General features: G+C 32.2%; 2 protein-coding genes across 4 annotated transcripts; one reads left to right on the top strand and one right to left on the bottom strand.

The window, feature by feature from the left end:
• Positions 1–256: 256 nt before the first annotated feature.
• Positions 257–3,853, bottom strand: LOC129286854 (uncharacterized). 2 transcript variants are annotated; one of them, XM_054922933.1, is made up of 5 exons: positions 3,445–3,853; positions 2,322–2,389; positions 1,324–2,116; positions 1,100–1,213; positions 257–803 (listed from the first exon to the last, which is right to left on the bottom strand). In XM_054922933.1, the coding sequence occupies exons 1-4, from the start codon at positions 3,554–3,556 to the stop codon at positions 1,185–1,187; spliced, it is 1,002 nt and encodes a 333-aa protein (XP_054778908.1). In that variant the 5' UTR covers positions 3,557–3,853; the 3' UTR covers positions 257–803; positions 1,100–1,184. The 2 variants fall into 2 exon arrangements, with proteins under 2 accessions (XP_054778908.1, XP_054778907.1); XM_054922932.1 differs by having other exon boundaries at positions 1,100–2,116.
• A 6,484-nt stretch (positions 3,854–10,337) lies between these two features.
• On the top strand, positions 10,338–13,521 carry LOC129285959 (uncharacterized). Of its 2 annotated transcripts, none has more exons than XM_054921957.1 (6): positions 10,338–10,747; positions 10,891–11,223; positions 11,470–11,665; positions 11,814–11,882; positions 12,035–12,167; positions 12,465–13,521. In XM_054921957.1, the coding sequence occupies exons 2-6, from the start codon at positions 11,010–11,012 to the stop codon at positions 13,095–13,097; spliced, it is 1,245 nt and encodes a 414-aa protein (XP_054777932.1). In that variant the 5' UTR covers positions 10,338–10,747; positions 10,891–11,009; the 3' UTR covers positions 13,098–13,521. The 2 variants fall into 2 exon arrangements, with proteins under 2 accessions (XP_054777932.1, XP_054777933.1); XM_054921958.1 differs by having other exon boundaries at positions 10,338–10,658.
• Positions 13,522–13,765: the final 244 nt, after the last annotated feature.

Raw genomic sequence — 13,765 nt, forward strand, 5'->3', positions numbered from 1 at the left:
AATAAAAACCATACAAAAATATGTGAAGAGCTCTGTATGCAAGAAGGATAGATTTTTTCCCCAATTTTTTTTCTATGAAAAGCAGCTTGAAGTTAAAACAATAGGGTCTACCTGTTAGCTGCACTGATTTTTTTTTTATAATTTTAATTTAATATATCATAAAATTTCATATTTATATTAAAATAATTTAGAGAAGAATGTGAATGGAAGAAAGAAAAATAGTAAGCTTTACACATTATACCCAAAAAAATAAATACATGACTATAAGATGAAAAATCCGAATTAATTTTACATTAAGAAAGGGAAAAAAAAAGGATCTTGGATTTCTCTAATAAATATGTAGCTGGTATTTTACACATCATGACCTAGTAATCCTACATGAACTCCGATATGAATCTTCGAGAAATCCCAAGTCGGAATCAAACCCAGATCAAAATTCTACATTTCAAGCAGACAAATTGGCATTTAGGTACACAAAATGACGATTTCTTTTCACACAAAATGACGATTTCTTTTCTCATACTATATCAGCTACACAACGACTAACTGAATTAATTGGTCAATTGTCAAAGATGTATAAATATCACGCTGCTGAACTTGTTGCTGAGCTTGGAACCTGGCTTTGGTGCAGAACCCAGTAACACTGATATTTCTCAAGAAAGATCAACTAAAGATTGAAGCTGTGAGGTTAAGAAATCACCTAGTGCTGGCTCAAAAATTATCGGCTTGACGAACAGGTCCGGATAAGGCTACAAAGTACAAACTGCAAGCTAATTCCACACTTCTTTGGCTTTCCAGTGTATCTACAAGTTGAAATCCTAGTGTTTAGATTTTTCATCAAGGCACTGAAAACTAAACCCATCTTTAAGGAACTGGTTTAAGGATCAATGGTCAAAATCATGGTCAGACAAGTCATAAAAAAGTATTTCATTGAACCAATTAAGGCATTAATTCAACAGTTTACCGCTTTAATTGGCCGGATTTACCTGGTTTTCAATCCTATGCTTTTCAGTTTTGATCACCAATTCTTAGAATGATAAGCTCATGAGATTAGTCTCTACTTCACCATAGAGAAACAAAAAGTTGAACTGAGACATACCTCTGTTCTTTGTGGCTGGGTGTGAAGCATTGCCAAATTAAGCATAAGCTCTCCATGCAAAGGAGGTGAACCAGCATGCAGTTCCTTAACAGAATTCTTGACAACGTTCCAAGCCTACACCCACATGTAGAGATCAAAGCACAATGAATATCATTTTATAAACAACCTCCTAAAGCCCATGCAAAAATGTCAATCATCGTTGTCGCTGATGTTGAATAGTGAACCTATAGTTTCAGATTTGTGCTGCGACAGTTTCTCATCTTTCAATCTACACAAAGAAAGTGTGGGACTCTGCTTAATCGGACTTATCCCCAGACTCAGAGAAGCAGCAACAAGGCGCTTCCTCAGTTTAGATTCTCTTCTTTTATCCTGTGAAGTTCTTGAGACTGAGCCAACATGCAATGGAGCACGCAATACATTCAGAGGTGTTTTGATGGTCTTTGGTTGATCATCAACGTCCTCATGAACAGCGTTAGATGTAACATCTGACAGTGAAGGACTGCTGAGCAAGTTGTCGATTCTGTTACCAGTAGGAAAATATTTATCAATGATACCTGTGACTGATAACACTTCTGTTGACATCTCACCGAGACTGCCTTGCATGGAGTTAGCATTTGGTTTCACTGATATCTGAACTTCATTCTCAGGTATGACAACTGGATTCTTGTCATTTATGCCCATGGGGTTTTCTTCAAATTTACAAGAGCATCCTTCTGGCATTGCGCTTGCTGTATCCTGCAAACTCTTTTTGTTAAATTTCCTCCTCTTTTCCTTCTTTTTCTTTAAAATGTGAACAGTATTGTCCACACTGTTGCCCCTTGCCTTATCACCAGAACTGCAGTTTATCAAGTCCTGAGATCTGAAATGAGCAGTAGTAGCAGCCTCTGGATGTGAAACACACAAATTCTTCAAATGACTCGCTTCTACATGAAGAAACCATTCGCAGCTCATCCCCGGAAAAACATACTTTAGAGGCAGAGAATCTGGTAGGTAGTAAAAGAACAATCTTCGCTTGACCTAGCAGAGTATGTAGAAATTCATCAGGAAAAAGAAGAAGGAATAAAAAGAGCTTGCGGTTGCAAGCATTATAAAAACATGATCGACTACATCCCAAAAAGTTCTTTCACATATTATGCTTTATTAGAGAACATCTTGGAAACTTTACCTAAGTCTGTCCTATCTTAAATGTGACGTATAAATTAAAACAGGCAACTTCATATACCATTAATCCATCAACTTGGATCTTTCCCGAATGGGGTAAACATGAGAAGTGAACTCTCTCGAAATCTCCTGCAGAGGAACAAGAGCATTGATTATGTTTAATAACAGGGCAACTCAAATATTTTGCATAGAAGGATAAGCCAATAAAGAGATGCAATCAATGTCAAACTGTAATTTTACATCTTTTATCATTATTATTTCATAAATAATTCAAGGAAATTGTTGATGTTCAAGATCAACAAGGAAGCAGATCATAATGCATGGAAAGAAACTAAGCAAAGTAGGAGGTTAAGTATCTGAAGTAACACAAGTTTTAACAGGTGAGGCCCCAGTGAACAATTCTGTAGATTGAGTTAAGATGAAAACAAGAAGGAAAACAAGAAGTGCTCCCCCCAAACACCAGTAATTTCCAGTCTTTGTAGGTGCAAGCAAACAATGAAGAGCCAGGATCAGTTAAATAATTAATTTCAATAATAAAATAGAGAAACTTAGATCACATTTGGAATTGAGCAAAAAGACTGTGCATTGAAATGTGAAAAAATGGGACAATATTAAAAGGGCAGAGCTATAATACCATCACAAGCAGATAATATATATCTATAACACCCATCATTGAAGAGCTCAAATGAACACTTAAGCTCTGCATGGGAGAGTAGGTTGGACATGGAGATCAGGAGCTGGATGGTTTCAAGCATTCAATGTTGGCTCAGCTAATGAATTATGTAAGATTTAAGTCTGAGCTGATACCATCACACCATTTTACACAAAGAATACTTTTGTTAGTAAGTGCTACATTGATAATCTGCATAACAACCTATGCGATTCTCAAGATTCTCCCAAGTTTTGTCACGATAAAGTAATATCCAGCCAGAGATTATAACTTAAACACACCAAAAAAAAAAAAAAAAACGCAGGCACAGACCAAGATAATGGTCCAAATTGCGTGAACAGTGAACCCTAAAGCTGAAGACGCTTGGGTAAAAAAGAAAAGACCGTGTTTTAAGCAGCAAAACCAAAAGAGTAAAAACAACACTAAATTTTGTCATATAAGGGAATCGCCTAAAGCAGTGGATTTTATTCAGCAGAGAATATAAATAACAAGAAAAAGATATTATTTTCCTTACTTTTGAATGCTCCTGCAGTAATATCCTGAGGGACATTGAAAGAAATGCGAGTGCCCAAGTTGGTGTCTGCAAAGACCGAAACTTCACCGGCGAAAGTAGCCATTGAAGACATGTTCAATGCACATTCTTGAACCTTTCCTTGTTGGGAGATCCCATAGAAACAGAATTGCCATGACTTTCAGTGAGTTTGAAATCATCGTAATAGTTCAAACCCATTTCAACAAGAATCTCCGTCAAACTTGCTCTTCCTTCCTCATCACTTAACAAGAATCAGAACCGAAGATGCAGAGAAGGCTTTTCCTCAGCTGTTAGCCTCTTCGATATTTAGTTTAGCAGAAGGAAAAACAAGCATGAAAACCACCGTCCACCATTGTCGAACCCGTCCGTCGAGGTGGGTACAAGTACAAGCCTCAAGGACAGTGGGTCGTGGGCAAATAATTAACATGTATAAAAATATTTAAATAAGAAAACATTTGGAAAAAAAAAAAAATTGCCCACAATTACCTCGCGAGCTCAAATAAATTTACAAGTTACACTTGAATAATAGAAACTTTAGAAGTTATCCTCATAAAATTTATAATAAAAGATCAACAAATAATCATCAAATTTTAATTATTTTTAAAGAAATATCCATTTATCAAGTTCATTGAAAACAGAGTCACACAAGGAACATTTAAGCTTCGAAGATTTGACAAGGCTATAATTAGTTTTTCAAATTAGAATAGGCTCCAAATGTGCCCAATATCAAGCTCCTTTGCCTTTTACATAAGCTTGTCAATCTTAAACACTAGCTCGTTAACATATGGATTTTTACTTATAAATATCCAAAGGTGGACTCGTCAATTCTAATTAATGGATTTCTAATTTATTCAAATGCAAAAAACTCAGATTGATTCAAGTCAATAAGCAGGCATGATAAACAACAATACGCGAGTGGCATTGTCTTCGACACATTATCTAGTTGGATAAAAATAGATAGCCCACTCATACCCATCAACCAAAAATATGTCAGATACTATGTATTCCTTCAACTTTTGCAAGTATATTTCTCAGAAAACCTTACCCATGCGCGAGCCACGATAATTGAATCACCATTGTCTAGGTTAAGCTTGAGGAGGAGGAGGAGGAGGAAGGAAGAAAAGGAAAGGGAAGAAAAGAAGGAATTAAATGTGTAAGGTTTCCGTTCATGATGGTTATTTTTTCAAAGAAAGGGCAAATATTATTAGACATAATAATTTATGATATTATATGTCCTTTAGGTTTTGATAATAATAAATGTAGATTAGTCAATTATACTTATGTCTAATTATTTATTTATATATAGTAGTTACCTATAATTATGAAATAAGTGTTTTAAAGTAATTTTACTTAAATTATTTCATATTATATGAGATTTTAAAAGATGATTAATTTGCATTAATGTTATTCTATACTATCACATTTTTCCTTATCTTAAAATGATTATATAATTCTGGAAGTCTTCAAATTTTTGTTTTGTAAGTTGGATATTTACCAAGTAGAAGACGTTCTGTGTGCATGACATTATAATTTTTATATTCATTCTCATGCACATTAATACCTACACCAATCACTTTATTCATGGTATATTATTAAAGGTTGTTCCCATAACAAATGAAAGTGAGCATGAAGAGGAAGAGAATTGAAATTATCATTAGCATGTTATACTCAAAATTGAAGACATTCATATAAGTTTGAATGATCCAAGTAAAGTTTAAAAAGAATAAAGATATTCATACCAGTTTGGATGTACTTTGAAAACCTTAGACTTAATAGGTATAACAGCCTTAAGTTATAAGTCTTTTTGTTAAACTTATTGATTTATACATTCAATATTGGCTTAAAATATTTTAAATCAAAACATACATTTTAATTTTAAAATGAAATAATGAGATATAAATTTATGTAATGTTGTTTGATCTTTGATCATCTATATCTCACAAGTTCTGAAATGTTTTGATCACCAATTTCATAAAGTTTTTTAAGTTGTTCTATTTACTTAAAATAGATTTAAGTTAAAAAAGTTATGAATCCTTGAAATCTAAACTTTGCAATATAATTTTGCAGAAAGTTAGATTTAACCTTTGGTTACATTTTTAGTCATATCTCTTACTATATAGATTCCTTTAATATGAATCTTATCGTATTTGAAAATAGACTCTAACATATTTGCAATGATAGGTAATTTATTCACAATGAAGTTTTATTAAGAAAAACATGATTTTGAAAAATTGAGTATTAAGATATTGATTCTCCATAGTATTTGGCTTTGATTTTTTGTCACTCTTTTAATCATATTTCATAAAGCAAGTTGAATTTAATTGTAAAAATTACTTTTTTAAAAACTAGACTTCAAAAATTTTCCAACAATATACATTTTGCTAAATTTGGAGTTGTATTGAATGAGTTATAAACTTTAAAAATTTTATATTGTAATGCTTCTCATACATGCATGATTTAGAATAGGCACATGCTTGTTTCAGCCTTAAAACGCTTTGATGTCCAATTTAAACATGTGTAGGTGCCAAAACACACTTAAAATAACTTCTAGAAGGTTGTTCTTCACTAAATGACTTATGTGATCCAATCTACGCTTATCCTCTAACTGAAATACACTTGGACCAGCCATAGCATGTCAAATTGAGTTTGTGCCTTCATCTAATCCATGCTTGCCATTTATGTGATTCATTACTTTGAAGTTATAACTTTTAAATTTGACTTAAAAAGAGTCTTGAACTTGAGCAAGCCAATTCAAGTTTGTCTCCTAACTGAAACTCAATTGAATTAGTCTAAAGTAGACCAAGCTATTTTGTTAGTCAATTTGAGCTTAAGCCTCAATTGAAACTCACTTAAATTAGCCAAAAGTAAACCAAACTATCCTATCAGCTAATTTAAGCTTAATCCCTAATTGAAACTCACTTGAATTAGTCAAAAGTAAACAAACAAAGCCTTTGCGAGATATGTCAATTCACGTGTAACTCTCTTCCAAAACACAATTGTTTTGGCATCTGACAGTGTATTTAATGCATTTTGCAAAAGAAGAAGTGTTTTTTCATTTTGCTTCACTCTTACACATTTCTAATGGCTATAAATGGTTAGATTTGTTTCTAACAGTTATTTCATTTGATAGGCTATGAATATAACATCTCGAATTCATTTTAACAAAAGATCAAGCTCAGAAATGATAAAGAGATGAAATTTATATTTGAACTACTTTTGTTATATGAGAGTAATTGTTCTTGACCCTATAATAGTTATATTTTTATCATTTAAGTATTAGAGATTCATTGTACCCATTATTACTTTTAGAGAGAGTTTCAATTAAGTAATTTATATACTTGAAGTCCTTGTAAGAGTGAGGGAGAAATTTCTCTTGTAATCAAAAGAGGTTATTCTCTTAAGAAGAAAAGCTCACTAATGTAGTGAATGATTGTAATAGCTCACAAGTGTCCGAATTAAACTTGTTGTATTATGGTGACAAGCATGGAAGTACTCACTTAAAGTTGTTATAGTGGATAAATTTTAGAAGTATTTTGAGGACTATATATAAGGTCAAGTGGTTAGAATTAGACCATAATAAATCACAGTTTGCATTCTCTTTTTCCCCAACTCTTTATATGTTCAACAACTTTAGTTTATACTTTATTTTAATAGATAAAATTGAATTTAATATATTTACATGCCCTTGCATAAACTTTCACTTAAAAATTAATTTTACATATATTGAGTTTGTAAAAATTACTTTAACATTCTTGCTGAAAAAATTTAGAACTCAAATTTACTCAAACTTTTTCTTATACACTATTTTGTTAAAAAAAATTTAAAAGAATAAAAAAATTAATTAACACCCAATTCACCACTTCTTGTGTAACACCCTCAAATTTACAAACCGATTTTTTGCAAATTATTAAAACCATTATCATGGTAGAAAATTTTCTTACCATGATACATCCAAGACATAACGCAAGTCTTAAAATGTTCAAAAAGGCAATTAAAATCATGAGGGACAGACATAATCCTCATGGCATGATATTCAAATCAGATCATAAATCAAGAGGGACAGACATAATCCTCTTGGTCATATAAATACTTTTAATAAAAAGGATTAAAGTTTACATGCTTCACAAAGAAAATATGTCCTAAGTTGGCACAAGATACATTGTATAATCCAAAATAAGAGGCAACGTAAAAGATGGTGTCTCATAAACCATAGTTACACCTCTGGTGCTTTCTCGGCCGAACTCTCTCCTGTAAAAATATTAACCACGGGAAATGAGACTTAAAAGTCCCAATAACTAAAAATTAATATGTTATGATGCATGCGGATGTAACTAATCATGCGATTGCTAAGTGGGCACATAAAACATTTAACCGAACAATACTTTCAAACAAACCGAATAAGTATTTAATTTGCATGACTGCACCTTATATCCTCCTTTCGCCATGCTCGGACACCAAATCACCCGATTAAAGGTGAGTTGGACCAAGCGACACGCCACTCATTGGGTCCAATGAGGGCTTACCACGTGGTAATAATTAATCGAACAGAAATTCCCATTAACACCATACATTAAATACTTTGACAAGTCATGCATCATTCAAATATCTAAACAGAAATATATCCAAACAATAATATCTCATCATGATAAATAAAAATAATTTTTTTAACCCACTTGGCAATAATTTCAAACAAGTATATACAGTATTTATTTTCAATAATTTATAATTTTTTCAAATAATAAAACAACACATAATCATTCACAAACACACCCATCACAACACATTAATAATGGTTACCTTGTGTTTTGAATAACAAGTTCCCTTTCACAACTCCTTTTTCACCACTATCTTTGTCAATATAATCTACATAATTATTTTACAATACTATATATTAATTTTACATTAAAATAAATAACTCTAATTTAAAGAGTTAGAAAGTCTTAGATCTATAATCCATATTAACAATAATTTAAGATTTATGTCTCATTTAACTTTCCAAATTCTTTTTCTAAAATTCTCGTACCCTAATAAACTTTTTTTTTACCCTCAATTCACTTCTAGTATCATAATTTCATCCTTCTATATTCTAAAAATTCATCCAAAAATAAATTAAAAATTTTAGAATTATTCTGAAACCTCAAATCACCTTTCTATAACCTCAAAAATACCTATTCATACTTAAATAAATATTTAATAATCATAGGTTTATCCCTACATCTCAGATTCCACATAAATTCAACCATATAGATCTAGATTTTAACTTAAAAATTCTTAAACATGAGTTTCAACCTCAAGAAAATATTCTATAATATTTATTATATCCTTAAGAGTTTTGACCTATATTTTTACTCCATCATATCATCAGATTAACTATTCTATAAAAAAATCCTAATCAGAATATTTACTCTATCCTACAAAATAATCATATCACTAGAAAGCTAATATTATTTAAAAAATAAATATAAAATTAATTTTGTAATTAAATAAATTTTTAAATGCTAATCTAAACAGGAAAGTTAGAACGTACCTGAAGAAAAAGAAAATAATCCCCCCTTGCGAGAAAAGGCCGAGCAACGTGAGAGGAAGAGAGAAAAATAATATAAAAATAGGATTGTGGTCCCAAAATTATATTAAAAAAACTATAGGTTTGAATTTAATTATTCAAACCTTTGGGCCAAAAGTTGTAATTTTCTCTAAATTGCATCTTAGCCTCTCATGCTTCCTAATGCACACACCCCCTACTTAGAAACAACAACCTTTCACCCCTCTTTTTTTTGTTCCTTCTACCTTCTCTTTTTTTTAACACACATAAAAAAATTATTTATGTATTATATCTTAACTAAATATTGCTTATGTGATTTTAAATTTAAATTTTTAAATTTATAATTAAATACCTAACCATAATATCATTTCTAAATAATCTCAAATAATAAAAATTTTTATTATTATCATTTTTTTTCCTCAAAACCTAAATTTCATAATTTTTTTATTATATAAAAATCAAGATGTTACATCTTAACCCCAACTCTTGGGTATATTGCATTATCTAACAAATAAATTATTTTACCAAAAAGTATAATTGCAATCGAGACATTTGGGCTTGCAAAATAATAGTCGTCAAATTTCTTATTTTCAGGGCCTTCATTGTAATCCTTCCATCATAGAATTGTCGAATTACAAGGCTCGTTTATTTTTGTTTTCTATTTATTTGTTCTTAAAACAATTTTGTATAATAGTTTGTCAAAATATATTTTGAAAACAAAAAAATAAAAGAAATCATTTGAATCATTAATTTAAATATATTTAAATTGGTGAAATAAAAGATGAATGAATAATTTTTTTATTAACATAATTGTTATTAATGGAAGCATGATATTTTCTATCTTTTTTCTAGTTTTGAAGAACAAAAAGTAACAAAACATTTAAAAGATATTCTTATTTTTTAATTTTTTTAAAATAACTTTTAAATTTTTTTTTAGAACAGATAATAGAAAATAAATTTTTAAATGGAAGCATGATATTTTCTATCTTTTTTCTAATTTTGAAGAACAAAAGGTAACAAAACATTTAGAAGATGTTCTTATTCTTTAAAATAACTTTTAACTTTTTTTTTAGAACAGATAATAAAAAACATTTTTAAACATATTTTTTATTTTTTTGAAACAAAAAACTATTTTGAAAACAAACAATTAAACATGGCTTACATATTCTACTTAAAAAAAAAAAAACCGCTTCCCTCATAGTATATCTGCGCATTTTTATATATATATTTTTTTAACATCTCTCGCATATTCTAGTCCTAGTTTAAAACTAAGTCAGGAGACAGGCCCAATTCCTAAATTTGAATTGAGTGCAATGCGGAGCCAAGCCCAATTTAAGAATCAAGGGTTTTCTCTTTGCTTGTCAATTTTTGACCTCAACTGAAAAGAAGCCTCTGGGAGGGATAGCTGGTTTAACGGTTTATGGCGGTGATGTCTCTCACTGCTCCGAGCAAGGGACATAAAGCAGCAACAAAGTGTCAGAGAGATATCGTGAGTGCTTGAGGGACCGCAGAGCGAAGCGATTGAGAGATAGCGGGAGGAATAGAGAAGGAAATTGGAGCTCGAGGAAGCAGAAAAAGAAGATAGCTGCATTTTCTCTATACTCTTTTTGGCTCACCGAATTCTGAGATTCTCTGTTCGACCGAGTGAGATAAGGTTGCTAAAAGCATCTTTCATGGCAACTTTTGTTCGTGTTTGATTCACAATGAGATTGATGGAGTCAGCAAGATGTATATATATTCATAGTACGATCATATACCTAAAACCAATTTTTCTTTCAAGTTAGTTAAACTTTGTGTCCTATAATCTAGGAATGATATTGGTTAGATGATCATTTTCGGGCTGTTTATCCGGCATGATGGTCTTTCGTGCTAAAAAAAAAATGCAGATATCTTTGCCGTTCATGTGAAGAGTCAGCCGAAGTTGAAACGTTGCCGTTGCTGAAGGTATTGCGTCTGCGGTTTAATAGTCAGCAAGAATAGTAAACTCATCACTTATCTGTTACGAATGGAAGAACAAGATAGAAGCGTGTGCAAAGAGCCAAAACTATGTGAAGAGTGCAAGTTCAACCCATCGATATACAAATGTCCTGGTTGCTCCATACGTTCATGCAGTCTTGCTTGTGTCAAAGCTCACAAACAACGCACGGGATGCACTGGCAAGAGGAATCAGACTCAATTTGTTCCTATCTCTCAGTTTGACGACAGCCTCCTACTGTCTGGTACTTTGCCCACTGAAAGTCTGAAGTTTGTCTTTGACCCTTAAGTGATTTTTCCTTGCTCAATTTCCGATATTATTTTGCATCTTTCTCTGCCTTCAACTTTTGTCTTTCGCATGTTTGGTCTATTCATTGATGTTTCATTAATGTGTATGTTCATAATTGTGCGTGTATGTATTCTTATAATTTCCCAATACATGGATCTATTGATTACTATTATCCTTTTCTTATGGAAATTTCTCAAGCTAGACTATAATTTGCTGGAGGATATGAAGAGGGTAGCTGAATCAGCTCGAAGGATGAGAACTAAATTTGGTGCTCACTTTAGATTACCTTTGCACCTTAAAAGCCTTCGAAGTGCTGCTGGGAGCCGGAAAACTAAGCTACTGTTTCTTCCTAGAGGGATGTCAAAAAGAGAGAAGAATCAGTCTCGATATGACAACAGGTTATTATTATTTTTATGTGATGTGGTTAATAGTTTTCTATGTTTAGCTGGATGGTCGTTTGCGCTTAGATTATTTAGGTAGTTAATTTGCCGAGGTGGGAACTTCATGATCTAAGTCAAATAAGAATCTCTTTGGCAACTCTTTCAGGAAGAAGTTCATATCTTGGACAATTGAATGGCGGTTTCACCAAACAGATATCATTGTCGTTGACCATGGGTGAGCCACACTGCTAATTGCTTCTGCTTTATATGCTGCTCTGTTACAAAAACAAAGAAAAATAAAAATGCTACTCTGTTTACATTCTTACTATCTGATAAGAGCCTAGAGAATTCAATTTTTGAGAGGATTTTCACGATCATGATTTCCAGAGTCAATGAGAACGCAAGCTTGAGCACCATTCTGGAGAAGCATCTTAAGCCTGGTCCTTGGAATCATCAATTAAGGAAATTCTGTGAAGAGAAGCTGGATTGTCTGAAGTTTTTCATTCGAAAGTTTCCAAAGGTTTTTTTTTTTTTTGACCTTTCCTTCAGTTTGAGTTCATGAGTTGTTTGTGGTGGAGTCCACATCACTAGTTTAGCTTGTTTAAAATTCTAGATCATGTTATTTTGCTGGTGACTTTAATTGGGGGAGTTATATTAAAATTTTTATATACAGCTCATCATAAATTACATATATTAATTTTTCACATACACTTCTAGGTACTGTCCGTTTGGTTTATCCAAGGATCAATTGTTTTTGCTACCTATTTGGTACATAAATGAAAGAGTATTGTAATAATATTAGTTCATGTTATTACAGGGACCAAAGTCACCATTTAAAGAGTTGGACATGAAAGCTCCAATTAGAGAGCAACTAGCAAATGTAATCATCTTGGAATTCCCTGTCATTCATGTATTTCTGCCTTCTCACAACGTCAATTTTGAAGTTATCAAGCCTGTCAACCCCACCGTACACAAACCACTGCAGAAGGAGGATTATGTTGGCGATCGAAGCCCAAACGGTAAACCATTTAGGGAGGAGGAGATAGAAGATGACAACAGCTCCCCAAATCCACAGATTTTTGATCTCATGAAGCATTTAGATTCAGAATTATCATATGAAGCGCCTAGCCAAAACAAGAGTTCTGAGCAAGCACTAAATATTTCATCAGATAAACCTCTGCTTGAAGTTGAAGGAGACGCAGTTGGAAATCTTTCACATTCTTCCATGAAAAGCAACGAACTAGATTTATCTGGAAATACGGCATTTGACGTTGATAGTAATTATATGGATATCTATTCTGATCTTATGGCTTTAATCAATCCTGAAGAATTTATTGATTATGAAAGTGAACTTTCCAGTAAACCAGAAGTTGAGGGAAGAGATTTATGTGGTGTGAGTGGAATGTGTCCTGTGCCAGGGGAATTGGAGGAAGGGGAAATTGCAGAATAGTTGGTGTCTATAGTTCTCTGCCGAGTGATGAGAAGCGGAAAGTTGTGTGACTGTTGGAAAGCTCATGCTTTCGGTTGTGTATCAAGCGCGAGGAAAACTTTTTAGAGTGATGGGTTTTTGTCACAATTATCTGCCCAAGAAATGAATCTGATTTCATATTCACTCTCTGGCCCATGAATCTCATTCCCATTCATTCTCAGCTGTTCATCTTGAATGTGTTGGATTCATTTTCATAGTTTATCTATCTTTGAAGATTGCGCTGCCCCACTTTGGATGGGCGATTCAGGGAGAGCACCTCTCTCACAGTCTCGGTTCAAATTTTGGTTTCGGCTTTCGGTTTTGTTTGGTGGTAGATTAGAATCATGGACTCTCTCTTGATATACCTTGTAAGACTTGACTTTAAAAATAAACGTATTTAATCTTATATTTTAAGTTTAATATTTATAATTTCATAGATTTATATGATACAAAGATGTAAGATGAGTTCATACTTATTAGTGTAGTATGATTGGGACTATTTTGTCCTAAATTGAAATCATAAAGATGGTTTTTTTTTTAAATGCATTTTAATTTCGATTAAATATTGATCTATTATTCAATTAAAATAATGCGAGATAAATTGGATATTAGAAAGTCAAAACTAAGCTATCACATGAAAGGCTATTGTT

The sequence above is a fragment of the Prosopis cineraria genome, unplaced genomic scaffold (assembly GCF_029017545.1).
Source record: "Prosopis cineraria cultivar Desert tree isolate PC_DT_omini unplaced genomic scaffold, ASM2901754v1 PC11, whole genome shotgun sequence".
Taxonomy (NCBI): domain Eukaryota; kingdom Viridiplantae; phylum Streptophyta; class Magnoliopsida; order Fabales; family Fabaceae; genus Prosopis; species Prosopis cineraria.

What these genes read in the sequence shown, in the direction of transcription:
- LOC129285959 (XM_054921957.1), top strand. Translation starts at nt 11,010, where the DNA reads ATGGAAGAACAAGATAGAAGCGTGTGCAAAGAGCCAAAACTATGTGAA. An exon ending in CAGTCTCGATATGACAACAG is followed by an intron (nt 11,666 to 11,813) that starts GTTATTATTATT and finishes CAACTCTTTCAG; the next exon opens with GAAGAAGTTCATATCTTGGA. An exon ending in ATCATTGTCGTTGACCATGG is followed by an intron (nt 11,883 to 12,034) that starts GTGAGCCACACT and finishes CATGATTTCCAG; the next exon opens with AGTCAATGAGAACGCAAGCT.
- LOC129286854 (XM_054922932.1), bottom strand. Translation starts at nt 3,556, where the DNA reads ATGTCTTCAATGGCTACTTTCGCCGGTGAAGTTTCGGTCTTTGCAGAC. An exon ending in TACTGCAGGAGCATTCAAAA is followed by an intron (nt 2,390 to 3,444) that starts GTAAGGAAAATA and finishes GTTCCTCTGCAG; the next exon opens with GAGATTTCGAGAGAGTTCAC. An exon ending in TCCAAGTTGATGGATTAATG is followed by an intron (nt 2,117 to 2,321) that starts GTATATGAAGTT and finishes ATACTCTGCTAG; the next exon opens with GTCAAGCGAAGATTGTTCTT.